Source organism: Limanda limanda, chromosome 11, assembly GCF_963576545.1.
Source record: "Limanda limanda chromosome 11, fLimLim1.1, whole genome shotgun sequence".
In the NCBI taxonomy this organism is placed as follows: Eukaryota; Metazoa; Chordata; class Actinopteri; order Pleuronectiformes; family Pleuronectidae; genus Limanda; species Limanda limanda.
This window is the reverse complement of record NC_083646.1, coordinates 2,379,530-2,406,598: the sequence shown is the minus strand read 5'-3', so window position 1 is coordinate 2,406,598 and position 27,069 is coordinate 2,379,530. Positions and strand designations below refer to the sequence as shown.

The following is a 27,069-nucleotide window of genomic DNA, read 5'->3' as shown; positions in this document are numbered from 1 at the left end:
ACAGTATGTTGACACTTGGGCTGATTTAGCTCAAGGCTAATGGCCGAGTTGTTTGCATTTTAGCCAACACTTAAACAAATGTGGTCTGGGGGGGGGTGGTATTTATTCCCCAAACATTCAGTCTTTCAGATACAAAGGGGACTTTCCACATCAGTTTGTTTTAAATCTCAAGAATGCAAATTTCTTATCAACGGGCCACACCTATCCTGGTGGGGGTCACATTTTTGGGAGTTTGGAATGAAGGTGAAGATTTTCCACCCCGGTTTTCCACAGTACGACAAGACAGTTAAAAAATACTGCAGGCTGTATTGACTGTCCCCCCCCCCCCCCACCACCAGAGCAAATCGTCTGTTAACATGAACACCCACCTTTATTTACCTCAGAGGCCCTTTTATCATGCTAGCTCTTGAACTTCCGGCCCACGTTGTGTGTTTTGTAGACTTGTGCGCCAGGTGTTTATTGTCTGATAATGCACTTCTGTACAGATACAAAAAAGAAACTTCTACCATAGCCTGCAGCTTTCTTCACATTCTGATTCCCACCCAAAGGGGGTTGCATGTCGGCAACATCCTCAAGAATCCAGCTCTGTTCCAAAGCAGGAAATAATGACTGAGCTTCAATAGAATTTCAGTGGAATTGGAGCTGGTTTGTTTAGATTTCACGAGGTGGCGTGCGAGCGGCCGGTCTTTTGATGAGGGGTTAGATATGAAGATGTACATGTTGTTCAGTGAGTTGAATTAATCTGTCATCTTGAGTATGTCTGAAGCTCTCAAAGCCTCCCAGAGAAGTGGAGAAGTATCATTAAAAGATAAACATACACCCAAGTTTACAGTAGGATCATAGAAGTCAAACCTCGGTGGAGAAGTGGTATTGGATCAACAGCGATAACATTCATATAATACAGAACTCAAGTTGGATTAATTGTGTTACACAGCTAAAGTTGGTTGTCGGTCAATGGCACAGTTTCACTATGCATTTGTGTGACACATGTGTTTGGCACCGATGGTTCAGCAGCTGTCAGCAAAGCAAACATTTCACCAGCACACTTTATGAAGCAATAAGGAAACAGTCTGAGCAGATTCAGTGGCCTGAAAACCAGCAGGTCTCCTTATTCTGCTTTTCTGTCATTTTTATATTTACAGATACAAACGACTGATATGCTGCTTCAGCTCAGGCAGCCGGACACGCACGCACACGCCGGTGGTCAGCTGCCGGTCGGCCGGAGCCTTTGTGTTGCATTCAAGTGCAACTTTTAAACAGAAGACGCGAGCTGACGCACGCTGTTTGATCAGTCCGTCTTTGTCGGCGCGAGTTCTTTGAGGTTTGCTTGGTGTGTCAGGGCCCTAATTTTCATACAGACATTCTGTGTTCTGTAACCACGAGGCCTGTGGCACACAGGACGATCCCGGAACAGTGATTAGCATATGTATGGACCCTCTGCTCCTCGACTCCCACACAAAAGGCAGGCGGGCCATGCAGCCACAAGGGCCAGGTGGTAAGCAGTGGGATTTCTCCCGGCCTAAGCCATAGCCGGGGGGACAGGTGCAAACAACTTCACCTCCATGCAGGGCTACGTTACAGCTCAAAGGAGAGGCTGTCTTGAACTTGTGCAATGCACAACAAAAGAACCCGAGGACCTTTTGTCTGCTGCTTTCTGCTGTTGTTGTCTTATAAAGAGAGCCGGGCCCAGGCATAGCTTGTTAACAGGAAATCGGGACAATCCTTGGGAGAGTTTGTGCATTTAATCGCCGAGGGATTGTCGAGTGTGTTCACTCTCCCACGTCACGCAACACAGACAAATGTTTTCCATCTAGAAACTTCCCCAGACTTGTCTCTTAGCCTGGATTTCTAATGTCCCCATATCTCAGAGGCAAATGTCCCATTAGCCAAAGAAACAGAAGTTAAGTGTGTATTTGTGAACCAGCGTTTCTGTGCATTTTTCCAAGGAAGAGATAATTATCAAATTGATTTTCCATACTCGTCCAGTCTTTCCAGGGCTGAGCAGGAACCCTGTAATTAGAGGTGTTTATTCAGCATACAGCCACTTCAAGAAACCCGGCTCTGCCCTCTCAGAACTTCCTCAGCCTACACACAAAGAAATGAAGCCCATGTAAATGAGGCTTGGCTGTCCTCATTCAGACACATGAAAGGCTTCTGTTAGCAGGGAGGGAGCAGCCCTCGTCACGATCATACATATTCAATATTCTTTCATAACACCCCCACTTCCAAAAAACAGGAGGAAAAGCAAGCCCTCTGAGAAAAACATAATTTAGCCACGGGTCACATGGGGAGATTTGTGGGTGACCATGAGTGGGGCTGCTCTCCAGGAATACTGTGGTCTGGTCAGGGCCAATGTGAAAAACATACACAGGCCTTATTAAGTGTAATAACGTTTTAAATTGTGGTGCAGTGAGAGTGTTTTAGACTATTTACTCTACAGTCTAACAGGCCTGTATTGGCAGCAGAGTCCACAGCGACCACATCACTATAAGGAAATCTTTGGCCGTGGTTTGTAAGCGTTTCCTTCGAAGGAACTATGACACAAACCAATAGTTATTTGGAAGTCCGATCGGCCAGCGAGAGGTGGAAGTGAGTGGTACATTTAGGGATTTACCAGACAAAACTGACCTAAGGGCGGACCTTAAGATGGTGAAATATTTAATTTCAAGCTTTAAACAAAGCTCTACTCAATGGAGCCATAATGGGCAAATGACTCAACTTTTCCTAACTTTGTTTTACCCCTTGAAATGTGCTTTTCTGATTAATTACTAAAACATGAATATTGATTTTATTTAGCGATGCTGGTATCGAAACATCTAAAACATTTGCTAAAAGACATTTTCAGTATTTACATGTAGAAGTTAACATGTCGCAGTAGTGTTTATATCATGTGAACCTGTAATTGTCTTGCAAAGAGGAAAGAACCATTTTGAGTGAGCTCATGGGTGAAAGGGAGAAGCTACAAGACTGAAAACAAATAAGTCAGAGGGAGAGTTGAACTACAACTCCCAAGGTGCATTTCAGCAGGAAACTTTCAGAAATCACTGTGACCAGGAAAAGCTAAAGTTCACAGTGTTAAAACAAAACAATCTTCGGGTTCAACAATTCTACTTTTAAATTCTGGATTAAATCAGCAACTTTCTTAAATTGCAAACTGACTACTGCCCTGATTTCTTCTCCATTGCAACAGTGGCTGAGACTCATGGGTATTGTAGTTTTTGGACCCATCAACCATGGACATCATAACATAAACCACAAGGATTGTCTAGGGGTGTGTTACTTTCTATATTCCGTGACGTTGACATTTTAATACCGAACAAGAACACTTCTACCACTTCAGAGCCGATTATTAAAAACATGCGAGCACACCCCTTTCCAAGCGAAGAGCCCAGACATGATCCTCTGAACGGTATGTACCTGTGTGGCTTTGTCTTTCATACAGGAAGCGTACGGTCCATGCGAGTCCCGAGGCCATTGGCCTGTGAGGTAAGGTCCTGTGATGGCATCCAGGGAAGAGGTCCGCCGGATGGCACTGGAACTCCGAACCTGCAACTTGGACCTTTCTGCTGTGAAGTGGAGAAAAACAAGAAACAGGATGAGGCCTACTACACACAGACACACACTCACACACACATGCAGGCACCAGTCTTTAGTGAGCAATAATCCCAGGCACCCTGAGGCATCTTCGACATTCTATGAGCCAACTTCCCTGGTTGTGTCAATAAGAATAAGTTCAACTTACAGTGCTGAAATGTCACTGAGTAATAAATCTCTCAGTGCAAATGTGTAGCCACGGACCGGGAGCCATATTCTTAATAATTAAAATTTTTGGCTAAACTGTCAAACTGCCATTAACTGGGACTGAAAAGCCAATAAATAATCAAAGTAAAACAACAAATATCGTAGCGTGATATTCACATATTGAAAGAATGAAAATATTTACTGAGGACCCACGGAGTCAGACAACATCTCCAAAAACCAAACATGGAAATCAACACTTCACCCTCACATCTGTTAACCACTGCAACAGGGTTTAATCATGACACCCCCCCCCCCAAAAAAAAAAAAAATCCCTCACAATGTTTTCCTGTTTCCCAAAAAACAAGGACAGGATTTTCCAATCTCACAAGTACGAGTGCAGAGCCGAGTGGGTCTGAGAGCCGAGGGCCCGGAGCAAATGTAAATGGCTGAGCAGGAGTATCTGATGTTATGAGAGCAGGCTGTGGTGAGCCAGAGCAGTTAAGCACACACCACCCACATAAGAACTCATAAACAACCACACCACAATGCACATCAATACTGCCTGCATCCACTCAACATTCCTGCAGTGACACGCAGCAAAGGAGAGAGAGAGAGAGAGAAAAACAAAACACGCAAACACAAAGACATTAGTATGAGATCAGTGTGAGGCTGCTGCAAGAAGTGGATTCGATTCATTAGGGTTCATTTGGTTGATTAACTCAAGTTGAAGAATTTCCCTTTGGTCCATTTCTGTCGGAGCAAAGGGAAATATGGTGATGACCGGTGAGTTTACTCTGTTCCTCGTCTGAGTCGGGTGAAGCTGAGGCCTTCCCAACATTATACACACACACAGGCAGAGACTAAACCATCTACGTGAGGCACCCCTCTCCCAGCAAAACTACACAGCCATTTACTGTTGTTCTTTGTTCATAGAATACACAGGCCTACCCACCCAAAGGTATTGCCTAAGTAAGCTTACTGGGCTACAATAAAATTCCCTGAAGCATTGTAGACAAAGGAAGCAGGCTAAATTTCCATCAATATTGATACAGGCCGAGCCGGTGCTCTCAGGACCCGCGATCGTGGATATTTTCCATCGTCTCCCCCTCGACTTGCCCGACCAGAATAATCTCCGGATGAGAAAAAGAGTGTGAAAGAAGCCAAGACATCAAAGCAGTCCATCTGCCGGTTTCAGGGTAAGTAAGTGGTGTCTGTGATATTAAAGAAGTATTTCTCAGGCTGAATTTAAATAGAAAAACTGGCCATTTGACAAGCTGTGGGGGGGGAAATCTCCACATTTCCAGGGATAAATGGGTGGTTTATTAACTGAAGGGGCAGAAGCAAAATGTGAAAGCAAACATGTGGTCCAGATCAGTAAACCAAAGCAGAACGGTTTCCTTTAGGTTCTCTCAAGGCTGCACGACACCGGTCCAGAGGAAAAATCTAAATATTTAGCTTCATCTTGGGCTCAAGGAAGAGAATCTCAGCACTTTTGGGATCCGAGAGCTGTTCAGTTAGATGACAAGAACTTTAAGTTGATGCTTGAGTCCTACATTAAATGACAAATAAGTAGATTATATTTAATACAGTTGCTCTCAGCCCCTAGACGGTGGATAATATAGAATTGAATTACAAACTATCAGGACTTATATAAACTGATAAATGTTGAACACATGTTTAGAAATATAAACAATAGCTCCAATTTCTGGTTTTACTGATACTACCTGTTGATTCTTTATCATTCTGGTGTTATGAATTTAAATGTGTGCTGAAATAAACACCCATTGGTCTGAAGGTAATCACTATTAATTCTAAATGAAAGCCTAACCTTATAACCTTGATATATGTGGGTTTTAATAATGATATTTTATACCCAAGAAACAATCTAGAAGTGAGTGTTTTGGAATCAAACATTGGTCATACACTCACATCCTGCAGGTCATAGTTCAGCCATATTATACATCAGTTAAATGTGAGCAGAATTGTCAAGTGGAGCCGTCTTTCATACAATATGCTGAGATGGTATTTATCTTAAGCAGGGAGGTTTAAAGTTATGAGTTCCAGCATCTGTCCCTCAGCTGCTCAGGAAACGGCTTGTTACTATTAATATTGTCTCTCAACGAGTCGTCCAGCAGGTACCTCCCACAGCATGCCAGCGTGGACTGGTTTTGAAAATACCTAGATGAGAGAGCAAGGTATGCTAGCTGTGCTAACAATGGCCCCTTGTGTCACTGAACAATCTCCACGCCACATCAGCCTTCACCTCCCAGACGCGTCACAATGCTAAGCTGTGATAAAAACCACAGGAGACACACAGTACAGTTCCAGAGTCGAGTGATTTGGACAACACGTTCATTTTCAGATTTGGTCCTACTCTGCAGTTTGAATGGGTGACAATGAGGCAGTGCTGTTTCAGCACAGCTGGCTCTTTGACACAGTGTGGGACTCTCGCATTGTTGGGACGCTATGGTAAGAGAATGATGTCATTACTGGTGGATCCCAAAAGGTCATAATGTGGAATAAAATGCTCTTTACTCCGTCCTTGATCGTCAGGCCAAGAAGTGAACACTGGTCCATTACCACATGCACATTGTCTGGCACTCGCTCTCGTTTCCCACCGAATGGGAAGCATTATGTCTGCGAGTGGGTTCAAAGTGCTCCAGCGAATGGGAAATTACAAAGTGCAAAGCCCTCTGCTTCAGTCTAGTCGAGGTTGGCTGCGGTGATGAAAGATGAGCAAGGATCAATTATCCTCAAACTGAGGCTACATCCATGCTAATACGTCTTTTTGAATGGTATTTTAATACCAAAACAATCTCTGTCCACTTGAGCATTTAAGTTCCATATCAGTGAAAACCCTTTTAACACACATGGAAGTGAATAACATGTGACATGCCAGTGTAAACCATCGAGTGTAAATAAAGATTAACGATGCGTCTCAACTTCCTCCCACTATCGGGAAATGAAACTTGAATATCACAGATGCGAAGGCCACCATCTTACACATTTGAAGGCAGAATAAGAGAAGTGCGATCAAATAACTAATAGAAACATGAACATTTAGTGTGAAAGAACTACTTAAGATGACCGGCCCCGTCTTTGAGATATTATATTCATCTACAGGTGTATTTTGATCTATTTAGTTGGGCCCATGTCCCATCCACTAACATGGAGGGAAGCGGGATTAATGGCCTATACGTGCAGTTTTCAAACTAAACTGAGCAAGCAGCATTGAAAACTCCAGAGTAGAATGGACGGCAAGCAAAAACAAACCAGTAGCAATGTGTGTTAAACCAAAACGTAGTTGTGTAAATGTAACAAACCACTTGTTGACACTAGTGGTGGGGGAAAAAATCGATTCTGTTCAGTATCGCGATATTTTGCGCCCGCGATTATATCGATACTGTAGCACAAAGTATTGCAATATTTAAAAAAAAACAAAAAACATCTGAGCATGTTGACCAACTCCTTTTTCTGAGCAAAAATGCCAATATATAATGAATTTAACATTTTGGGTCATGACCTTGCAGCCAACTGGACTGGACTCTAGTAGAACACATTTGTTTATTTTTCTCAATTTGATTGAAGCTCTAGGTTACTCTTATTTATATGATTATTCTCAGGTTTATGTTACTCTATTATGTCTGCTTGATGTTACTGTATTGTATTTAAATAATTCTAAGTTATGTGCTGGGAGCTCAGTGTTCATGTGAGAGGTCTCCTATTCAGAAAATAATTACAAAGGTCCTGTGTCCTGAATGTTCAAGGACAAAGTTTTTGCACTTCAGTTAATGTGTAGAAGACAATGTTGTTCACAGAATTAAATGTGACACTTGAAGTGAGTCTTATTTTCCTCATTTTTTGTAATGCCTTTGAATAACATGGGGGACATGAATCGCAATATATCGCAGAATCGAATCGCAATACTTGCAGTATCGCAATATATCGCAGAATCGCAATACTATTGAATCGTGGCCCAAATATCGCAATACTATTGAATCGTCACATTTTTGCCAATTCCCACCCTTAGTGTTAAACCATAACTTAGCAATGTATAGGTAACAAACCACTTGTTGACTTAGTAATTAGCATTTCTAACCAACCCCTCGATGGGAGTGTCGTCATCTGGCGCCTCTCACGTGTGTGTTTGGACTGTGAGGTCACAGCCATGACGGACGCCGGTCAAGTCTCCATCACCACCACTGACATTGGACACTGGCCGGGGCGAGAGGTCCTCTCTCTCTCTCTCTCTCTCTTTCAGAGGGACCGAGGTATGCCTGGCATGCCGCAGGGGTGGGAAATCAATACGGACCGCTAGCCAAACACCGGTGAAACCCATCATGCCTAAGGGAGGCTGCCTACTCGGTTGTTGTAGAAAAGACTTTGTTTCCTGCCTTGCATGGTACACTGGTCAAGGTTGGAGGTCATCTCATTCAGAAGGAACGGAGGAATGTGAAGCACGGCACAAACATTATATTCCACACACACACACACACAACTCCACGATATCCGAAATGAGGGCTCTGGTACAAAGTGAGGGGGAGATGCAGTTATCCGAGGCCGATGGAGGAATGTGGTGGAAGTCGAGCTCGTGGTGATTTCAAGATCTAATCCTGTTTGATACAGAACGTTATTGCAGCTAATTACCAAATCTCAGAAAGTCCCTGTGAGGTTTTTTACAGAACGAAAATGAGACGCTTTGTCTCCAGACGCCAGGAAATGCTTGTTGTCTTCACACGCTTTGCACATCACACACGCGAGGTTGTGTAGAGAACTCAGGGTTTACAGAGAGAAACTTAGTATTCTTAGTCCTGGTCTACAAGCTCCTGGTCAGACTATGATCACATAAATGAGATCCAGTGAAGGATCAGGACTTTAGGACTCGTCTGGACTCTCATGTCCTCCTCCTGTTTGTCTCTGAATCACTTCCAGGGAGCAGCTGAGTCTGACGTGAGCCTCTGCAGAGCGACACGTGGAGAGGCAGCATATGGTCTGAATGTGTCAAGTACAAGCTGCATGTGTGGAAAGTGGAGTCAGACCATCGACAGCACCTGACCCTTGGCTCTGCTCCTGCTCCTCCTCTGCTCCTGCTCCTCCTGCTCCTGCTGGGACTGACGTGGCTCCTTTTACAACTGAAAGCACGTTTCTCCTCCCCTGTCTCCTCTTGTCAAAAGTCCATAGGAAGCACCAGAGCCTCCAGTGCACTCTATTCTCTCTACCAATCGTCTAATTGTGTAAATGGACGATAGGCTGAATAGTTAATGCAGGAAAAACCTACTTCCCATAAAAGACTGAAACTTGCTCCTCCACCTTGACTCTGAGATATGACCTTTTCCTGCACCTGGGTAATAATCTAATGTAAATGTGTAACTGCTGCTGGGGAACAGGGACCAACAACACGTGGTGACACTGCATGTCGTGGCCTAGAACCCAGCTGGGAGTGTGTGTGTGTGTGTGTGTGTCTGTGTGTGTGTGTGTGTGTTACCTCTGGACACAGGAGAGTCAGGAGGACAGGAGGAGTCCCTGTTCTCCGGGGACAGTCTGGTCTTGGCGGCTCCTGGAGGACTGAGGGTCGGGCTGGACGGGGTGCTGGACCCCCGGCTGGTGGTGGTGGTCGTGGTGGTGGTGGTCCCCCCTCCGTGGAGGCTCTGCGGCCGCGTGGGGCTGCTCTGGCCCGCATGCAGGAGCTGGTAGGGCACGGTGGCCCGGAGGGGGTGCAGACGGCAGCTGCCACCTCCTCCTCCACCTCCACCTCCTCCACCAACACCTCCTCCACCAACACCTCCTCCTACTCCGCCTGGAGAGCCCGCATTGCTGCGCCTCACCCTCGGCTGCTGGAGCGAGCTGCTCGGGGCTGACATCCTCCGAAAGTGGCTGAAGAGAGACTCTGGAGGAAGAGGAGGTGAAGAGGAAGAGGAGGAGGTGAAGGGGAAGAGGAGGAGGAGGTTAGGAGGAAGAGGAGGAGGAGGGTAAAATAAACATTAGCCTGTTAGCAGAAAAACAAAAAACGTTAGCTTCCTTCTTCTCTCTCAGACCCGGAGAACCAGGCTCTTCCGGCTGTTCCTCTCTCACTCACCGGGCTCACACGCTCACATGCCCCCCCTCCGCTGCGAGTCCAAAGTAGCAAAGTTTTTAAAAAGTTACTTTTCGATACTTTTCGTCTCCAGACACAGAGTCTCACTCGGTGGTTCCCAGCTGCGTGTCCTCCATCACGTCCTCATCGGTGTGAATGACAGCTGCTGCTGCTGCTACACCACTGGTGGACGCGAGGGGGCGGGGCCATCTGAGAGCTCCTCCTCTCCTGATTGGACAGCAGGGGTCACACACACACACTGGCCGTCGCTGATTGGTTTGGGAGTGTGGCTACGGGGCTGTACCTTCAGCCAATCAGGGCCCCGGTGTGTGTTAACATGGGTAAAAGTTTTAATGGAAAAGTTTTTACTCATAAATTCAACTTTATAATAGAATAATAGTGAAAAATCTGTATTACAGTTTAAGGACAGTAAGGAAATTATATTATCTGAACACATGGTGCAGTTAAAGCAATTTTTAACTTTTATTTATTTAAAAGGGAGAGTGTACATGAATTAATATGAGTAGAATGGTTCATATAAATATACCAGAGACTTATTTTTTGATCTGGAGGTTGATGTTAAAAACAAACAAAGACACAGAGAACAAACGTATATAGTATACATATATTTATATATACACTAAACATATATGCTGAGGTAAAATCCACAACATACAACAGTTAGTACCAATTTCATGATTAATAGCCCGGGGCCTCAAGAGCCAACGATATTCTTTTATCATTCTAATCAACAGTCGATTGGTCGCACATCTGTCAGAAAACTGCCACTGATGTAAAGAATAAAATATAATTAAGAGGTCGTCCATCTTCCCATCTTGTTGTCCAGCTGCTGTACACCTTCATCCCCCCCCCACACACAGGCTCTTATTAGACTCTAAAATGTTAATGATTGATTGATGTCTTTTTGATGTTTTTATCACCATCTGTGGTCTTTTTTCTTTTATTAATTGAGTCATTTATAGCTTTAACAAATTCTTTACAGTAGGACATTTCATTTCCAGCATTTTCTCTGACTTTGAGCTGCAGTAACCTTTATGAAAGGTGCTATACAAATAAAAAAAAATGAATAAGATTGACTGCTTGATTGATTGATGTTTTCCTACTGACAGCTTCACTCTCCTATTAATATTGCAGCACCTGTTTGAGCAGGATGACTTCATATCATATTTTTCATATTAGTAGTTTCCTATCATGACAAATGAGTATGAATAATCTGCAGAGGGAAATCATGTGATAGGACTGAGAGCTCCACACCTACAACTGGACTTCATAGTGAGATTCACATGCAAATTTGAGATTTTGGTTCATATGCAGGTTATTATTTGCTCATCTGAAACCAACGTGTTTGCTGTTCTTGTCAGAGTCGTCTTCCAGCCTCCGTGGATCGGTCCTGTGATGATGTGGGAGTTCCCATGGGAGAGCAACGCGTGACTCAATGCGTTTATGAAAAGATCCGAGTGGTAGAGAAACCCAGCGGCCATCTGTGTCTATGAAACATGATAATGTAAAAATAAACCATGCAGACGTATGGAAAACACCCCCATTCAGCAGCAGCTCCAATTAGTCAGTCGGAATTTATTGAAAAGGCAAAAACACAAGAAAACAGTGAAAAGGACGAAATTCCAGCCGCTCGGTTTTATCGGGGACGCCACACGGCTCGCCAATTTGTCAGCTCCACTCCAGAACAGATCACAAAAGGCCAACGCAGGCCCATGAAACCCCCCCACACCGGGAGGAGAGGTCCCGGTGAAAGCAGCATACAGTAGCTCTTGTGCGCCCCCCCGGTCCTGCACCCTCCCTCCCTCCCACCTCCATGACTAAGTGATTTAGCCGGCTCTGGTGCCGCTGGCCGCCTCTCACTTACAATGCCTCCCCTGGGTTAGTGACAGAGCCGGGGAGGGTGGCAGGAGGGAGAAAGAGAGAGAGAGAGAAAAACCCCCATTTACAATGCGGCTTACACACGGCGGTCGCCCCCCCCCTCACACACACAGACGGCGCCCATCCTCGGGTTGATGTGTGGTATGCAGAGCGTTTGGGTGCAATTTGGGCACCGGAGAGATGGAGAAAAGAAAGAGAGGGCGAGTCTGTGTGTGTCACAGGGTGTAAGAGGGAGGGAGGAGAGGGGTGGGGGGGGTGGGGGGGGCTCAGGCTGTCTGTTCTCTCGCCCTCTCGCTTTGAGTCAATAGTGTTCCGGCAGCTGAGGTTCTTTATGAGGGGAACAATCTGGAGGGTCTTGTCCGAGTGCCGAGCAGCTGCTGTTTTCTGGGGAGCTTCTTTCATGAGCCACAGGCCTGGAGTGGGCTGCTGAATACAGAAGCACCCTCCCTCCCCTTCCTCCTCCCTCCTCCCTCAGCGCCTCCTCCTCCCTCCTCCTCCTCACCCGCCACCCTGACCTTCTCCAATTCCGCATCCTCTCCCACCCCTCGCCCTGGAAGCCCTCCCTCACAATGCCAGATGAACAGTGGCACCGAGGAACATGAAGAGAGCAAGAGAGTTCTGTTATTGTGCGCTGCCCCCCCCCCCCAGTCACCCGGGGTACCATCCCTCACCCGGAACAATGCTTTCATGAGGTATGTGAAGATCCTTTTCATACGACACCACGCAGACGTTACATTTAAATAGAGCATTAAAACACAAGCAAACAAAATATAGCTCAAAACTCATATTGGCACCTGTGTTCACATCTTCATAAACCTGATGCGTGAGTTGGACTTTTCATAATAATTGAATGGATCATAATAAAAAAATCAACAAGCCTGATTCAGGTTAAAGTGTATTTCTCCTGAGTGGGACTTTGATTAGCAAAGCAGTGAGTTTTCATTTGCTCCCTTTGTGTGATTGTGTGATTGTGTCAGTTAGTCGGATCAGTAACACACACGCTGCCTCCCTTCTCCACACGCAGGCTTGTGTTACCACGTTACATTCACTAGACTCTACGTAACTGGGTTTAATTCTATTGCAGCAGCGGCGTCGGGAGAGGGAGGCCGCCGTCCCCCTTGTGTCCCTCGCCCAGTGGTCGCGGTGCGGCCGGGTGCAGCGGTTGAACCCGGCGCCGCTCGGCCTTGGGCTGGTGTTTGGCTTCAGAGTCCGACAGGCTCCTCCTGTTTAGCTGCAGTCTGAAGGCACCAGGTTCCCCGTGGTGTCCAGCTGCATGCACTTACACGTGCAGGCCGACACCGGGCACTCTGTGTGGTCCCTGTGGAGAGACACACGGGGGTCAGCTCAGAGAGGAACCACGTGTAGACAACAAGCAACGTGGAAACTGAAGGTATCACAGGAGTTGGTGCATAATTAGGAGGAGGTCACCTTCTATTCACCCGGAATTCAGGCCATAAGACTTTTAAACTTTTAAACTCCTCTGAACTGCAATAACTCCACCAAACCAGCACCCTGGAATATTTGCATATTTGTACCAGCACCATAATAAGCATATTTGAATATTTGCACTCCTGCACAAATTGAACATTCATATGTTAAGATTATGGCTGGGCAAGTTAACTCGTTTCAATCGAGTTAACTCAAGTGATGAGTTAACTCGATTAATTATTTTATCTCGCATTAACTCAGGTTTGATTATTTATTGTTTTATTGTGAAAGTCAGGCTTTTATTTTGTGAAAGTCTGTTGCTGACTGCTGCAGAACAGGAAAAAAGAAAATAATTGGCGGATTAACAATCGAGTTAACTCATCACTTGAGTTAACTCGATTAAAACGAGTTAACTTGCCCAGCCCTAGTAAAGATATATATTTAGATGTATATATTTTATTTTCTATTTTAAATGTTTGATATTCTATTTCATTGTTATTCTATTTTATTCTTTTTTATTCTATTTTATACTATTTCTATTTTATTTTTTTGGGTTGAAATTACTGAGCATTGCTTAAAGAGAGCCTGTGACCCAAGCATTTCATTGACAGTGACTGCTTCATGTTATCTCTGTTCATTTGACAATAAAAAATCTTGAATCTTGAATCTTGAATTCTGAAAATGAAAAGAACTTATTTAGGAGCCTGTTTTTTAAAAGGTTGGTTTGTAGGAATATGGCTCAAATGTCTGTATTTCTATTCAATAAGCCCACAAAGGTAAACAAACCAGAAAATATAACTAAGGATATTCCTTCCACCTGACACTGCCTCTGTCTGTATCAGGTAAATACAGGGTTGACTCACTTTACTCTCACAGGTGATGCAACAATCGCCTCCAAGCAAACCAGTTTACACCAGAAAATCATACTTTTCCAGCATTTCATTTACCTTAACATGTAAACACTGGGGATCTCTGATTTCAAAACAAACTCAAGAGATGGATCAGGGGAGTTTTGTCTTCACCGACATTCCAGAGGAAAATCTACTGGATGTGACTCAAGCGCAAATCATGTTCTTGGATGAAGTTGTTTTATTCACGTAACGCCAGTGAGTCACGATCAGTTATTAGTGAGCAATACGAGCAGTTAAAAGGAAAACAGCCGACTGGGTGACTGTGTGCTTCTCATCCGTCATCATGTTGTTTGCCCCAGAAGCTACAGCAGAGACGAGCAAAGCCTTGGGTGAAGCAGATATGATGCAATTTAATGGCGAACGTGAATAAAATGGGAGAATTTTCTGGGTTTAAACGTTGTTGGACTTATTTTGGATGATGTAAGTAGACTAGTCATGGGTCTAGTATGTTTTTTAGACATTTTACTGAAGAGTTTTTAATTATTATATATAAGAGTGGTAGATGTTTTACGGATCAAAAGAATCACCTCATAATTATATCAGAGAGAAATGCTTTGAGAACAACATGTGTTCACTTTTGAGTTTATAAACAGATCTGTAATGAATACAGCTATAACTGTTGATGATCATTTGCAGAAATCCCCTAATATCTTCGATAATGGTCAAATGTTACAAATTGTACTGACGGGGAGAATAAATTGATCTCATATGAAATGAGAAAATATACAAAATTCTACTTGTAGTTTCTACAAGCTTAATTTAGGGGCGTAGGGTTTTGGTTTCAGAATCAGAACGCAGACCACAGCCGTTAACCACGTCCACATCCGTCTCACAGCGATGCACTCGTGTGAGACTCGCACCTGAACCAGCTGAGCATGTGACCCGCGTGGCCGCCGTGGCGACAGTTGTGACACCAGGTGAACCAGTTGTTGAACTGGGCCAGTTTGTTCTCCCTCGTCAGGTCCACCTTCTCGTCCGACTTCCCTGTTCCTGAGCAAACAGAATAAATATTCATCCGTGAGTCAATATTCACAATCAATAAAAAATCTCACAGGTGTCAGTGACATCAGAGCGATGAGACAGCTGGATTGGCTGCTGCACTGACACTCTCAGGTAGATGTGGATCAAAGTCCAGATATCCTCCCCCTGCAGATGGGTAGTTATAGTACAGGTCCTGGGGAAGATTTGTATGCGTTTCATTTACCGGAGAATATCTCAACTGTTATAGACTAATATGACCCCAAAGGGGGATGTGTGACAAAATCTCTATCCGGGACGAAAGTCCTGAAAATGACCACTATAGGTGACACTATTATTACACTACAGGTGAATAGGACTTTTTTTTTCCTTTATACATATCCTCATCAATTTCTACCAGATTAATGTTCATATTAAGTGAAATACTTTTTGTATTACACTTTGTCTCAAAAATAATATTAAAATATTTTTTTAGCCATTTTATTTATATCAAATCAGAATGCTTACACTCTTCTATGACCTTATAATCACGGTCATTATGAACATTGTGATCACCTCAGAAAATCTGTAGCTTCAAGGGTTTATGTACGCATATATAATGAGATATCGCACATTAATCTGGTAGAAATTGATGAGGATATCTATAAAGGAAAAAAAAAGTCCTATTCACCTGTAGTGTAATAATAGTGTCACCTATAGTGGTCATTTTCAGGACTTTCGTCCCGGATGGAGATTTTGGCACACATCCCACGTTGTTCAGTGGGGTCATATTAGTCTATAACAGTTGAGATATTCTCCGGTAAATGAAGCGCATACAAATCTTTCCCAGGACCTAGACTATTAGGTATTAGGCTCCTCAAGCTGCTCCAGGAGGTTTCCTGTCAGCTGAGCATCTGTCCACACACTGGGATCTTTACCTGGGCAGTTGGACACAGGCGTCCCCATGTTCATGAGGCAGAGGGCACAGCGCGGCAGCGGCTTCCTGCAGCCGGGGCAACTCGTCACTTTGGATTTGGTGGGCGAGCCGCTGACGCCGTACTGGCTGAAGCCGCGGCCCTGGTGGGGCACGGCCGAGCAGCTGTAGGAGATGGACTTCCCGCAGAAGTTGCAGCTCACAAACACCTGCCGAGGCGAGAACAAACACAAAGGTCGGGTGATAAGAGCCGGCGGATATGAAGGTAGAACCAACAAGCACATGCTCGCCAGCTGTCAGGATTTCATTTTTTAGGAGAGAGAGAGAGAGATAAGTATTAGATAATACAGCAATAATCCCAGCGCGCTTAACGGTGGTTATTGGAATGTTCGGCAGTGCCCGGTTGTGTTCCCAGTGCCAGGGTTCTCATAACCACCCGTTTGTAATAATCAGCTTTATAATAAAACTATATCGAAGACAAGTACGTGTGTCTGAAGCAGTAAAGAAGAAAACTAAGTGTCTGCTTTATGATGAGAATTAAATCTTACAAGAAATAAGGGCAGTGATATCAGACAAGAGACATCAGAGCCTGAAGATCTGACAACAAACAGGAATGGAAAACGGTTTTATTAACTTAGTTTATAATGACTGAGTTTATCATCAGTATTTTATGGCTGCAACTTGTTTTCATTAATAATGTTTACTCTTGTTGGGAAATGGCACATTCCTCCGCCCAGGCCCCACAGTCTCCTTAGGAAACCACATGTAAATCTGCAAGAGCCAGATTTCTATTTGGATCAGCACCAAATTGCACACAGTCATAGATGTGAGTCCTAGAAATGGACCCGATTTATTTGTGATTCCCTGGGAAACCTGGGAAAAAAGATCAATGAATTGTTTTATAACTACATATATTAAAACTCTTCCCCTGACTTTCTGTACCTGGGCTAGCGGCTTGGAGCTGGGGTCCAGTTTCCCTCGGTGGATGTCGAACTCCGCCCGTTTGTGCCAGAACCTCCAGGCGTCCAGGAGGTTGCGGTAGTTTTCTATCCAGCATTGGACTCGAGGGTCCTTCAACACTTCCCCTGTGGAACCCTGTGAGAGGGAGAGAGAGGTTTTCTTTATGCTCAGGACGATTAAATATTTGTATCTGTCAACGTATGCTTACACAGAGTCAATGTCTACAGCTGTAAGGAAGTTCAAATTGAAGTTTCAGGATCTTTATACCTGAATACAACTTGAAGTTAAGACCAAACTTTCAATGGAGATAATGATCAAAAGTTAAAATATTCTTGTTCCATCGCCTTGAGACCCTTGGTCCAAACTTTGCTTTATAGGAACTTCCAGGCACCAGTTTAAATATTCATCATTTTCAATCCACTTATCCTTAAACTCAAACTTCCACATGTTCACAATCTAGCAACCAGGATGTTTAGAAAACCAGAAACAGACCAATGATGCAGCACATACCAGAACTAATAATAATCTGGGTCTGGCTTTGGTGGTGACGTGCCTAAACAGCAACTTCTATTTTATTTGGTTAAACTGAGTTGAAGACAGTTGAAGACAGGTTTGAGGATCTGTGGAAAACCACCGTGAAAACAAAGTGAAGTGGAGCCGGCTTCCACAAAGCTCATCCTTCCTGCACCCATCCCTCTGGTGGAATGTGTACATGGACGTGTATATGAATGTAAATTATATGCTTTAGCTACATAGCTGGTGGCTGCCTTATGTTCAGCATCACTACGTTCAGGAGCAGGTTAGAGAAGGACAGAAAACAAAGCTCTTCAAAAGCGTGGTGAAAACTTACAGACCTGTTCCACGAGGAGATGGAAACAATGGGTAGTTGTGACATTTGAGAAATGAAGACACGTGTGTTAGTGTGAGCACCGATTCCTCACGGGGTGCAAACCGAGAGCGTTTCGAGTAATTTCCTTTAAGTTACTCAATCCACTTTGTGTTTTGAGTCACTTCCTGCAGCTCGGTGAGGCCGTGGACTGTTGAAGTGAATTGTAAGTTCTCACTCTGCTCTGCTCTCATGGGGCAGCTTGTTTCTGGTATCGTCAGTGGAGTGGTGACGGGAATAGTTTTAAATATCTCAGGATGAAAAAATATAACTAACTCTGAAACAAAATGTCTTTTGCACTTTTATCACTTTAGTACGTCTACACTTGACTTTACATAAAACCTATGCTGCTATACGTACTGTACTTCAATCTGTTTACTTAGAATTAGGAAATGTCTTGTTGTCTTATCCGTTGTGCCCCCTGCACTTTATGTTTCACCGTGGGAGAGAGGGAAACGATATATCGATTTCTTTGTATGTCTGTACATGTAAAGAAATTGACAAATAAAACCACTATACTATACTACTATACTAAAAACAGACGTACAACTTCAAATGAGGTAAATTGTCACTTTACTATAGCTAACTTATAATTTTAAATAAGTTAGCACATGTTTAATTGATAGATTACCCTCACACAATAAGTCAAGGTTGATTTTTATCTTAGAATACAAATGCTTTTCTTGTTATAGGTGACTTAAATATAAGTAATATCCATTTCCTTTTGGTGCTTATGTGTCTCTTGGGGTTTGTACCTTCAACATGCAGAAGCTGGCGGTCTGGACATCTCCCGTGTGATCCACGTAGCTCTCCATCAGATCCACGCCGTCTTTACTCAGCCCGGTCAGCAGGATGCCCTCCAGGTTGCCCGCTTCCTTCATCTCATTGGTTAGTTTGTCGATGTATCGCGGCAGCTGCAACCACATTCCCCCGAGGGACTCAGTTCATCAAACACGTCAGAGGGTTCTAAGAACATTCAGCCTCAGGAAACGGCGTGACAGGGTGTGGCACACGTAGAGTTTCAACTTAACATTAACAGGACATGGAGTTAGAAGTTTGACTGGAGGTAGAAGTGGAGTTGGTCACCTGTGTGTCGCTGAGGAACATGCAGGCGAAGGCGACTCGGTCCCGGACAGCGACACTGCTCTCGTGCTGAAACAGAGGATTTTTTCCTGTCATTTTTTTGATTAAAGTTGAATTAAAAACGTTTTGATTTACAATGTGCTTATGATATTCAGTAGATAGAATATGCAGCTCGTGATTTAAGGTTCCTCTGCTCTGTGACCCACTTCAACAGGAAACCAATCAGATTTTTTACGGTCCATAAGCACAAAGTGTTTCAATGTTCTCATTGTGGAAACACACGCGCTCCGCTCTGGGCAGCGGTTCATGATGGGTGAAGTGTTTTATGACTTTCAGCGCCGATGGCGGAGAAAACGTAAAACACATCTGTTCCTGTGCACCTGAGGATTTGAGACCAGTGGAGCATCACCTGCCTGCTCATCACTGTGTTGAGGGATCCTAACTGGCGGCAGTGGACAATGACTGTGGACTATAGTGGATCTGGTCCTGATGCTGGATCATGATCTTGCTGCTGACCAGAGACTATGATGCAGCAGGACTACTTGATATATAGTATTGAAGTTATCCTTCAAAAATGTTTACCCTCACCGATGCTGCTAAAAACTTTAATCCTGATGATGTTTTCCTACACTTGACATCTGTGTCACTTGTGTCCGTCCTGGGAGACGGATCCTCACATGTGTCTCTCTGAGGTTTCTACATATTTTTACCTGTTAAAAGGGTTTTTAGTAGTTTGTCCTGACTCTTGTTGAGGGTTAAGAACAGAGGATGTCACACCATGTTAAAGCCCTATGAGACGAATTGTTATTTGTGAATGTGGGCTATACTAATAAAACTTGATTGATTGATTGATTGATTGATTGTTGGCAACATGTTGTATGAAGGGAAACCAAAAAACGGCCACAGTTAAGTCAAAGAAGAGTTTTACTGAAAGTGTCAGATATCTTTTTTCCCGATCCACTAACTGGGTTTTAAAAAGTTGGGTGATATTTGGAGTTGCAGTACCAGCACGCCGTCGTAGGCTCCGGGCTCGCTGGTGAGGAAGGCAAACATGACGCAGAGGTAAGGGTTCTTCAGCTGCAGCCTCAGAGAGCTGCACATCTCCCTCCACAGGGACGACTTCTCGTCCGTGTAGCCCGACAGCGCCATGGCAACCACGTTCAGGTTCAGGTCACCTGTGAAGAAGAAGAAGAAGAAGAAGAAGAAGAAGAAGAAGAAGAAGAAGAAGAAGAAGAAGAAGAAGAAGAAGAAGAAGAAGAAGAAGAAGAAGAAGAAGAAGAAGAAGAAGAAGAAGAAGAAGAAGAAGAAGAAGACGGGTGTATTTACCATCTCCAGGGACTTTGACGTAAGTACGGAGCAAGAGGGCGGAGCTTTTGAGTCTATTGCTCAAAGTGACCGAGATTTCATCAGCCGATATATCAGTATCATAATTTTCCTAACTCCCTAATATTGGTATATTTGTCAGATTCTAGTTTCTATAACAAGTGATATTAAGCTTCTCCTCTAATTCAAACAGACAGAGAACAGGGGAAACACCCACAGGACGTGTGAAAGGAAATTGAACCTTTATCACAAGCTCCTCGGTTCATGAACTCAGAGCTGCTGTTTGACACAGAACCCCGCCCCTGGCCCCGCCCCCGGCCCCGCCCCACTGTAACTGCTGAGACAGTTTTGCTGACACACCTCATCTAATGAGTCAGGCCGTCACTCACGCTCAGGAAACCCTCATTAGAACTCACAGCTGAAAAAGGTTTGACCCACATTGGTGGAATTCTTCTGAGATAGGACGAGTGTAAACAGGAGGCTTCACTCCTCACTGCTTTAACTGCGTTCACGCTCAGGGTGAAAAACAAGCTTCTCCTGCTGCTGACACATTTTTTAAATTCCCACAAAATCTTTAATGTATTTGATTTTGTTTGGTAATAAACTTGATTTTCGCCGACTAATCTCATTACAGACAAAACTCGTCTACAAAGGTTTTTATTCACGGCAACAACTGTTACAATATTAGAAAGAAATCAAGGAAGTAAAATCACTTTTTGTTGCAGACGAACATATTTCTGAGCAGTTCATGACCTGAATGACCTTAAATGATGAGACTGGTTTTTCATACGTTTCCACAGACGTCTGCAGGAACCATGAATTGACACGAGCTATAAATATTTCTTATTTAACTTCCTCCTGAAGCAGCACGACATTATGAACCAGAACCACATGGAGGCAGATCACTGTGAAGTGTGGAACAATGGGAGAGTCAGCTACAGAGAAAATAACCCATTTCAAAGTTTGTGATTATTTAATCGGTTGGATTTTGTTTTTGCTTCCGCTTCATTTTCAAAGGAATTTGATTAAGGGAAATAAAACAGAAAATGTGAGACAAGAGCATCCCTTGTGCAAAGATTTGTTAATAAATCTGCTCAAGTTTTGATAATTGATGGTGTTAATAATTTTTCGTGTCAAAATGTAAAACATTTGCTGGTTTTATGTTGGTTTTATGTCAAATATGATAATTTATTGATTTTCTTGGACTTTTGTCTTAGTAAATTGCATATTTTGACAGTTGGTCAGAATTATTTCTATTGATGTTATATCAATAGAATATTGATATTGTGATGTTTTCTTGACCTAGAAATGATTAATATGTGAGACAACAGCATCCCTTGTGCAAAGATTAGTTAGTAAATCTGCTCAAGTTTCAATAATTTACTGTTTGAATAATGTCATAGTGAAAAACGTTTGCAGGTTGTATGCTGTCAAATATGATAATTTATGAGTTTTCTTGGACTTTTTTCATGGTAAATTGAATATTTTCAGGTTTTTGACAGTTGGATTCATGCTGTCCAAGTTATAGTTCTTATGGTCTTTAATATTGTGATGTTTTCTTGACCTAGAAATGATTAATCTAGGAAGTGATCACTAGTCACAGTCCTGATTAGGTTATATAAATTTCTATTTAAAACTAGAGCACTTCAATAAACTCTGATGTGTTAAATCCTCTTTCCTGTCGACACTTCAAACACACACCTGCTTCCTGTGCTCTCTGCTCACTCACCCTTCTCCGCGGTGGCGCCCTTGTTGAGGATCTGGATCGCTCGCCGGATGTCCAGGTTGAACAGAGCGACGGCGGCCGCCCGCTCCCACTCGCGCTCCAGCTCCAGCGTCCGCAGGAAGGTCTCCACGTCGATGTCCGGGCCGCGGCTGATCCAGCCGCAGAGCCGCAGGGCGAGCGAGCGCTCCTCGCTGTGGTAGCGCGGCACGTCCGTCTGCCGGTCCGAGCCGCTCCAGCACTTGCGGCTCTCTGTTGTTCCTAGAAAGACACACAGCACATCAAAGTATTGCCTTGTACATAGGGACGGGAATCGGCAGGGACCTCCCGATACGATACTATCACGATACTTAGGTGGCGATACGATATATATAATACCCATATTCTGTAAGTATTGCGATTCGATATTACGATTTCCTGGGATTTCTTTTGGTTATTTATTTTTTTTAAATACTGGACCATGGAAAATTGTTGAATCATTCCTTCAAATACAACACAGTCAAATTCACTTAGAGCTTTACAAGTTTTATTTCAAATATTAACATTAACTCAATGACTGCCGGGCAGCCAATAGAGAAAATAAATAAAAATGTGTCCTATTATTGTATAGCTCCTGTCAACTGCACACAAACTGACAGATTAAGAAATGTAAGCCACTTAGGCTACTTTTAAACAATAAATAAAAGGTAGATTAAATAGAATGAATAAAAGTTTACTTAAAATATAAACTTTGAAATAAACAAAAAGTAGGCTATTGTTGTTTGCATGTAGGCGATGCAAAGCTAGTGCTTGGGTATGTTTAGATTCTTGTGCAAAAACAAGAGCTGGTCAACATGCTCTGGGGTGATGTTGCCCCCCCCATATACCCCCCCGGTATAAACCAATAAATATGTTTTAAAAAAAAAAAATCGATTTGGGAGGCAGTATATCGATTTTAAATCGTCATTCACAAGAATCGCGATTTGTAACTGAATCGATTTTTCCCCACATCCCTACTTGTACATTTTATATAAGACAACACATGAAGTTTTCAAATGTGTCACTTTCTTACCTGAGCTGCTCTTGACGATGTTCTTGATTCCAGAGTAAACCAGCGTCTGTTTGTTCCCCTGCAGCTTCAGCTCCGGGTCCTCGGCACACTGCTTCATATGTGATTCTTACAAATTAAGGAACAATGACGACGGCGAAATCAAGCAGCAAAGTTTTAAACTGTTCAAATTGCATCAAAGGAGGAGAAATCTGTTTCCTGAGCTGAACTTCAACAAATACAGACATTTGTTTTTTAACAGTTTAACATAAAAACAATAACTGGGGCTGTTTAAAGAAGATTTCAGAATAGAATAAATGAGGATTTATGAGAGTAATTTAGAAAAATATATGTATTAAAAAAATACTTTGTGGAAAACTAGATAATATATAGTATCTTTCTTCAAATGCAACATAAGCAGTGTAGCACTAAAGCCCATATGAGCATAGGGCTCACTGGTGAAGCCAAACCATCAAATACAGACATTTGTTTTTTAACAGTTTAACATAAAAACAATAACTGGGGCTGTTTAAAGAAGATTTAAATATTTTCTTTCTAGACTAAATGAGGATTTATGACTAGAAAATACGGAAAATATATGAGCTCTTGTGTAAAACTAGATAATGTAAGTTTTCACTGTATCTTTCTTCAAATGCAACATAAGCCCCATAAGCAGAATAGTCCTAAAGCCCATATACTACCATTGTACTACTGTATTACCCCGCCTATAGTGTATTCATATTTATATATATTTATATTTTTATCCTGCTCATAGTGTATTCATCGCTCTTATATCATACAATTCCTGTTAATACTGTAATATTCCATTTATATTTCTACTGTTCAGATGTTATTTATTTACATTTTCCCTTTAATTTTAATTTTCACTTTAATATGCACAATACTCTGCACTTTTACTGCCTTTTTTGCACTTCTGGTTAGACGCTAAACTGCATTTCATTGTATAAGTACCTGTACTGTGCAATGACAATAAAGTTGAATCTAATCTAATCTAATCTAATCTAATCTAATCTAATCTAATCTAATCTAATCTAATCTAATCTAATCTAATATGAGCATAGGTCTCACTGGTGAAGCCAAACCATCACAACCAGTGTCCGGTCACCAGTATAACATTGGTATCATTCATTGAGTTGCTGCTTCACTTGGTCTCATCCACCACTTCCTGTTCGTGAAGGATATAGAACAGGTCGAACCACAGAGACTTGAGCTGGGGGTCGCTCCCCCCGGCCAGCTGGTGGTTCCTCCACACCTGCACCGTGTCGTGTCCGTACCGGGACTGAGCTCGCTGCCTCATCTTGGTGGCGATGTCTCTCTCGATCACGCTCTCCACGCCGTCCACGCCGTCCTCCACGCAGTCGTACAGGTGTCGGCCGCACGCCCACATGAGCGAGGTGGTGGAGCTCCACGCCAGCGAGATGCGCTCGAACACGGTGAAGTCGGTCATGACCCGGTTGGCGGCCGACACCACCACCATGCGGTTCTGGGAGGACGGGTGCCAGGCGAAGCTGCCGATCTGGCTCTCGCACGGCTGCACGCTGCGCTCGATGATGGTGGGCTCGGTCTCGTCCCCGATGGGGGTGGGCGTGTGCTGCATGTCGTAGAGACGGATGATGTTGCTGTCACGGGTCAGCGTGGCCAGGAGGCCGGTTCGCGTTGGACACCAGGCCACCTGAGAATGATATAATCAAAATTAAAGACCAGTTTTCTGTCAATAAAATGTAATGTGAGCTACATCTTTAAATCTAACAAGAACATTACAAAGTCTGATTAAAGTAAAGGAACCTGTTTGACCTTAGAGAGGGGCTTCGGCTGCTCGCTCAGCGTGAGCACCGGCTTCTCGAACTTCCTCAGATCCCAGATCGCCACCTGGCCCTCGAAGAAGGACGCCACGCGGTCGTGGAAGTGAGGATCCACCGCCACCCCCTGGATGGCCTTGGTGTTGACAAACGTTTTCTGGCTCGTGTTCCTCAGGTCAAAGATCGCCAGGTTCCGATGCATCCCGGCCAACAGCAGCTTCGGGTCCCGGAGCAGCCAGCAGAGCGAGAGGCAGGCGTCGTTCTGACCCAACTCGTAGAGCGGCTTGGTCACGACCGAGCTGGAGTCCAGGTCCACAGACGAGAGGCGGATCTTCTCCGCTGTGACACTGGCCTCCGGGGAGAACTTGCTGCTGATGTCCCAGATGAGAACGGAGAAGTCGGCTCGGTGCTTGTCCAGACCGGCCGCCAGCAGGTTGCTGTCCACCGGGTTCCAGGCTAACGTGTTGCACTGGCGAGCGTGCTTGGGAACAAACTCCTTCCCCACGAGCTCCTTGCACGTGGAGTTGTGGCTCTGGCCCAAGCTGGTGAGCACCACCCGGCCGTTGGCTTGGCCGACGGCGAGTAAACACTCGGGCTCGTGCTTCGGGTACCAGGCCACGCATTTCATGTACGGGGTGTCAGAGTTAATGGCGAGTAAAGTAGCAGCAGTTTCCCCGGAGAGAGGGAGCAGCGAGCCCGCCTTGGTTTCGGCGTTGCCCACGGGTCCGATGCGGTAGAGTCCCAGCTCGGAGTCGCAGATGACATAGCGGTCCGGGTGGTGAGGAGACCACAGGATGTCGGGCTTGGAGCCACTCATGGTTTAAGAAGCAGCTGGAAGGATCTCACAGGAATCGGCCTTCTGCGACCTCGGATCAGAGCAGATTGAAAAAACACACTGACAAATACTACCAGATATATATCTATATATAAACTACTGTTGTGACAGGTTTTCATCCATAAAGACTATATTTAAGTGTATAAACACCTTCTGATTTAGATTTTTGGATTCGATTCAAGTGTGTTCATGTGCTTTGAGGTCAGAATAAGGAAAGAATATTGACACTGGAAACCAAATGTGCTGTATTCACGTGTTTAGAAAGTTGAAAAACACCTTGACACATCTTTAATGATCAGATGTGACAGGTTTTTAATTAATTAAAAACATGCAGATGAACCTGTATTTGGTTAAAAGTGAGAGATGAACATTTAAGAGTGACAAAAGTGGAACATTAGACGTTAGAAGCTGCTACTTTGAACACTTTAAGTATTATACTCACTGTGTTTAGTCAATGTATAAAGCTTAATATCAAATAATTAGTGATATTGTTGTATTGCTCAGCTGCGTTTAGATTTCCTAGTTTCCTTTTACACAACTTCTCCTCGATGTCAAAGTTTCAAAAGTCTTAAAACACATTCACATTAAACAGATGATGATTTCTGTCTGTTTGATCTACTTACTTGTCAGATTTAGATTTAGATTTAAAACCCTAATTTAAGGAAGCAGGCAGTAGATTAGCTCCAGCTGGACGTCATGAATATAAAACATCTGTATAAACACTATAAGAAGAATAGTGTTTACCTGTGTGGACACAACACAGCCTCAGAAATGATATAAACATATATATATATATATATATATATATATATATATATATATATATATATATATATATATATATATATATATATATATATATATATATAAAGCTTCTTAAAGTGTTGACATTAATCTGGACATTTCAACGTGAGAAAAGTTGATTAAGGAACAAATAAATAATCACATGAATCCGGAGACGAGTCGTTTTTCACACTAATCCACAAAGTCAAAGTGCAGGTGAAAGTTTGTTGACATGCTAGCTCCTCGAAGCTAATGCTAACCGTTGAAGGGCGGCACAGAACGGGAGAGTTTAGCTAACTGCGGCTAAGCTAACAGCTGAGGGGGTGCAGGGTTGTGTAGAAACACGGAGACGGTTTGTTACTCACACACAGACACACACAGTTTGAGAGGGAGACGAGGTTCCACCGGATTCACACATGTCCGACAACTTAGAGCCAGGCTGCTGTTGTGTGTTACACCAAAACACGTCCGGGCGCTCACAGGAGTCCGCTGCTCAAAGTTCCGGTGGCGCTGTGCAGGCAGTTCACCACGAGAGGGCGCCACTAACCACACAGGAAAATAGCATGAGGAGCAGAGTTATATTATATTATATTATATTATATTATATTATATTATATTATATTATATTATATTATATTATATTATATTATATTATATTATATTATATTATATTATATTATATTATA

At 43.5% G+C, this 27,069-nt stretch overlaps 2 protein-coding genes across 4 annotated transcripts in view; both read right to left on the bottom strand.

Annotated features, from left to right (window-relative positions):
• Window positions 1–9,939, bottom strand: part of LOC133014069 (glucocorticoid-induced transcript 1 protein-like) — a 29,060-nt gene extending 19,121 nt beyond the window's left edge. For both annotated transcript variants that reach the window (XM_061081200.1, XM_061081201.1), the window contains exons 1-3: window positions 9,818–9,939; window positions 9,227–9,628; window positions 3,418–3,566 (exon numbers count right to left, since the gene is read on the bottom strand). In XM_061081200.1, the coding sequence (XP_060937183.1) occupies window positions 3,418–3,566; window positions 9,227–9,602 (525 nt within the window). In that variant the 5' untranslated portion in view covers window positions 9,603–9,628; window positions 9,818–9,939. The remainder of the gene's footprint in view (window positions 1–3,417; window positions 3,567–9,226; window positions 9,629–9,817) is intronic.
• Window positions 9,940–12,595: 2,656 nt separating this feature from the next.
• On the bottom strand, window positions 12,596–26,827 carry mios (missing oocyte, meiosis regulator, homolog (Drosophila)). Of its 2 annotated transcripts, none has more exons than XM_061081185.1 (12): window positions 26,749–26,827; window positions 24,761–25,631; window positions 24,149–24,638; window positions 22,970–23,068; window positions 21,925–22,179; window positions 19,878–20,047; window positions 18,876–18,941; window positions 18,545–18,703; window positions 16,886–17,038; window positions 15,948–16,152; window positions 14,913–15,042; window positions 12,596–13,031 (listed from the first exon to the last, which is right to left on the bottom strand). In XM_061081185.1, the coding sequence occupies exons 2-12, from the start codon at window positions 25,580–25,582 to the stop codon at window positions 12,941–12,943; spliced, it is 2,640 nt and encodes an 879-aa protein (XP_060937168.1). In that variant the 5' UTR covers window positions 25,583–25,631; window positions 26,749–26,827; the 3' UTR covers window positions 12,596–12,940. The 2 variants fall into 2 exon arrangements, with proteins under 2 accessions (XP_060937168.1, XP_060937169.1); XM_061081186.1 differs by having other exon boundaries at window positions 24,761–25,624.
• Window positions 26,828–27,069: the final 242 nt, after the last annotated feature.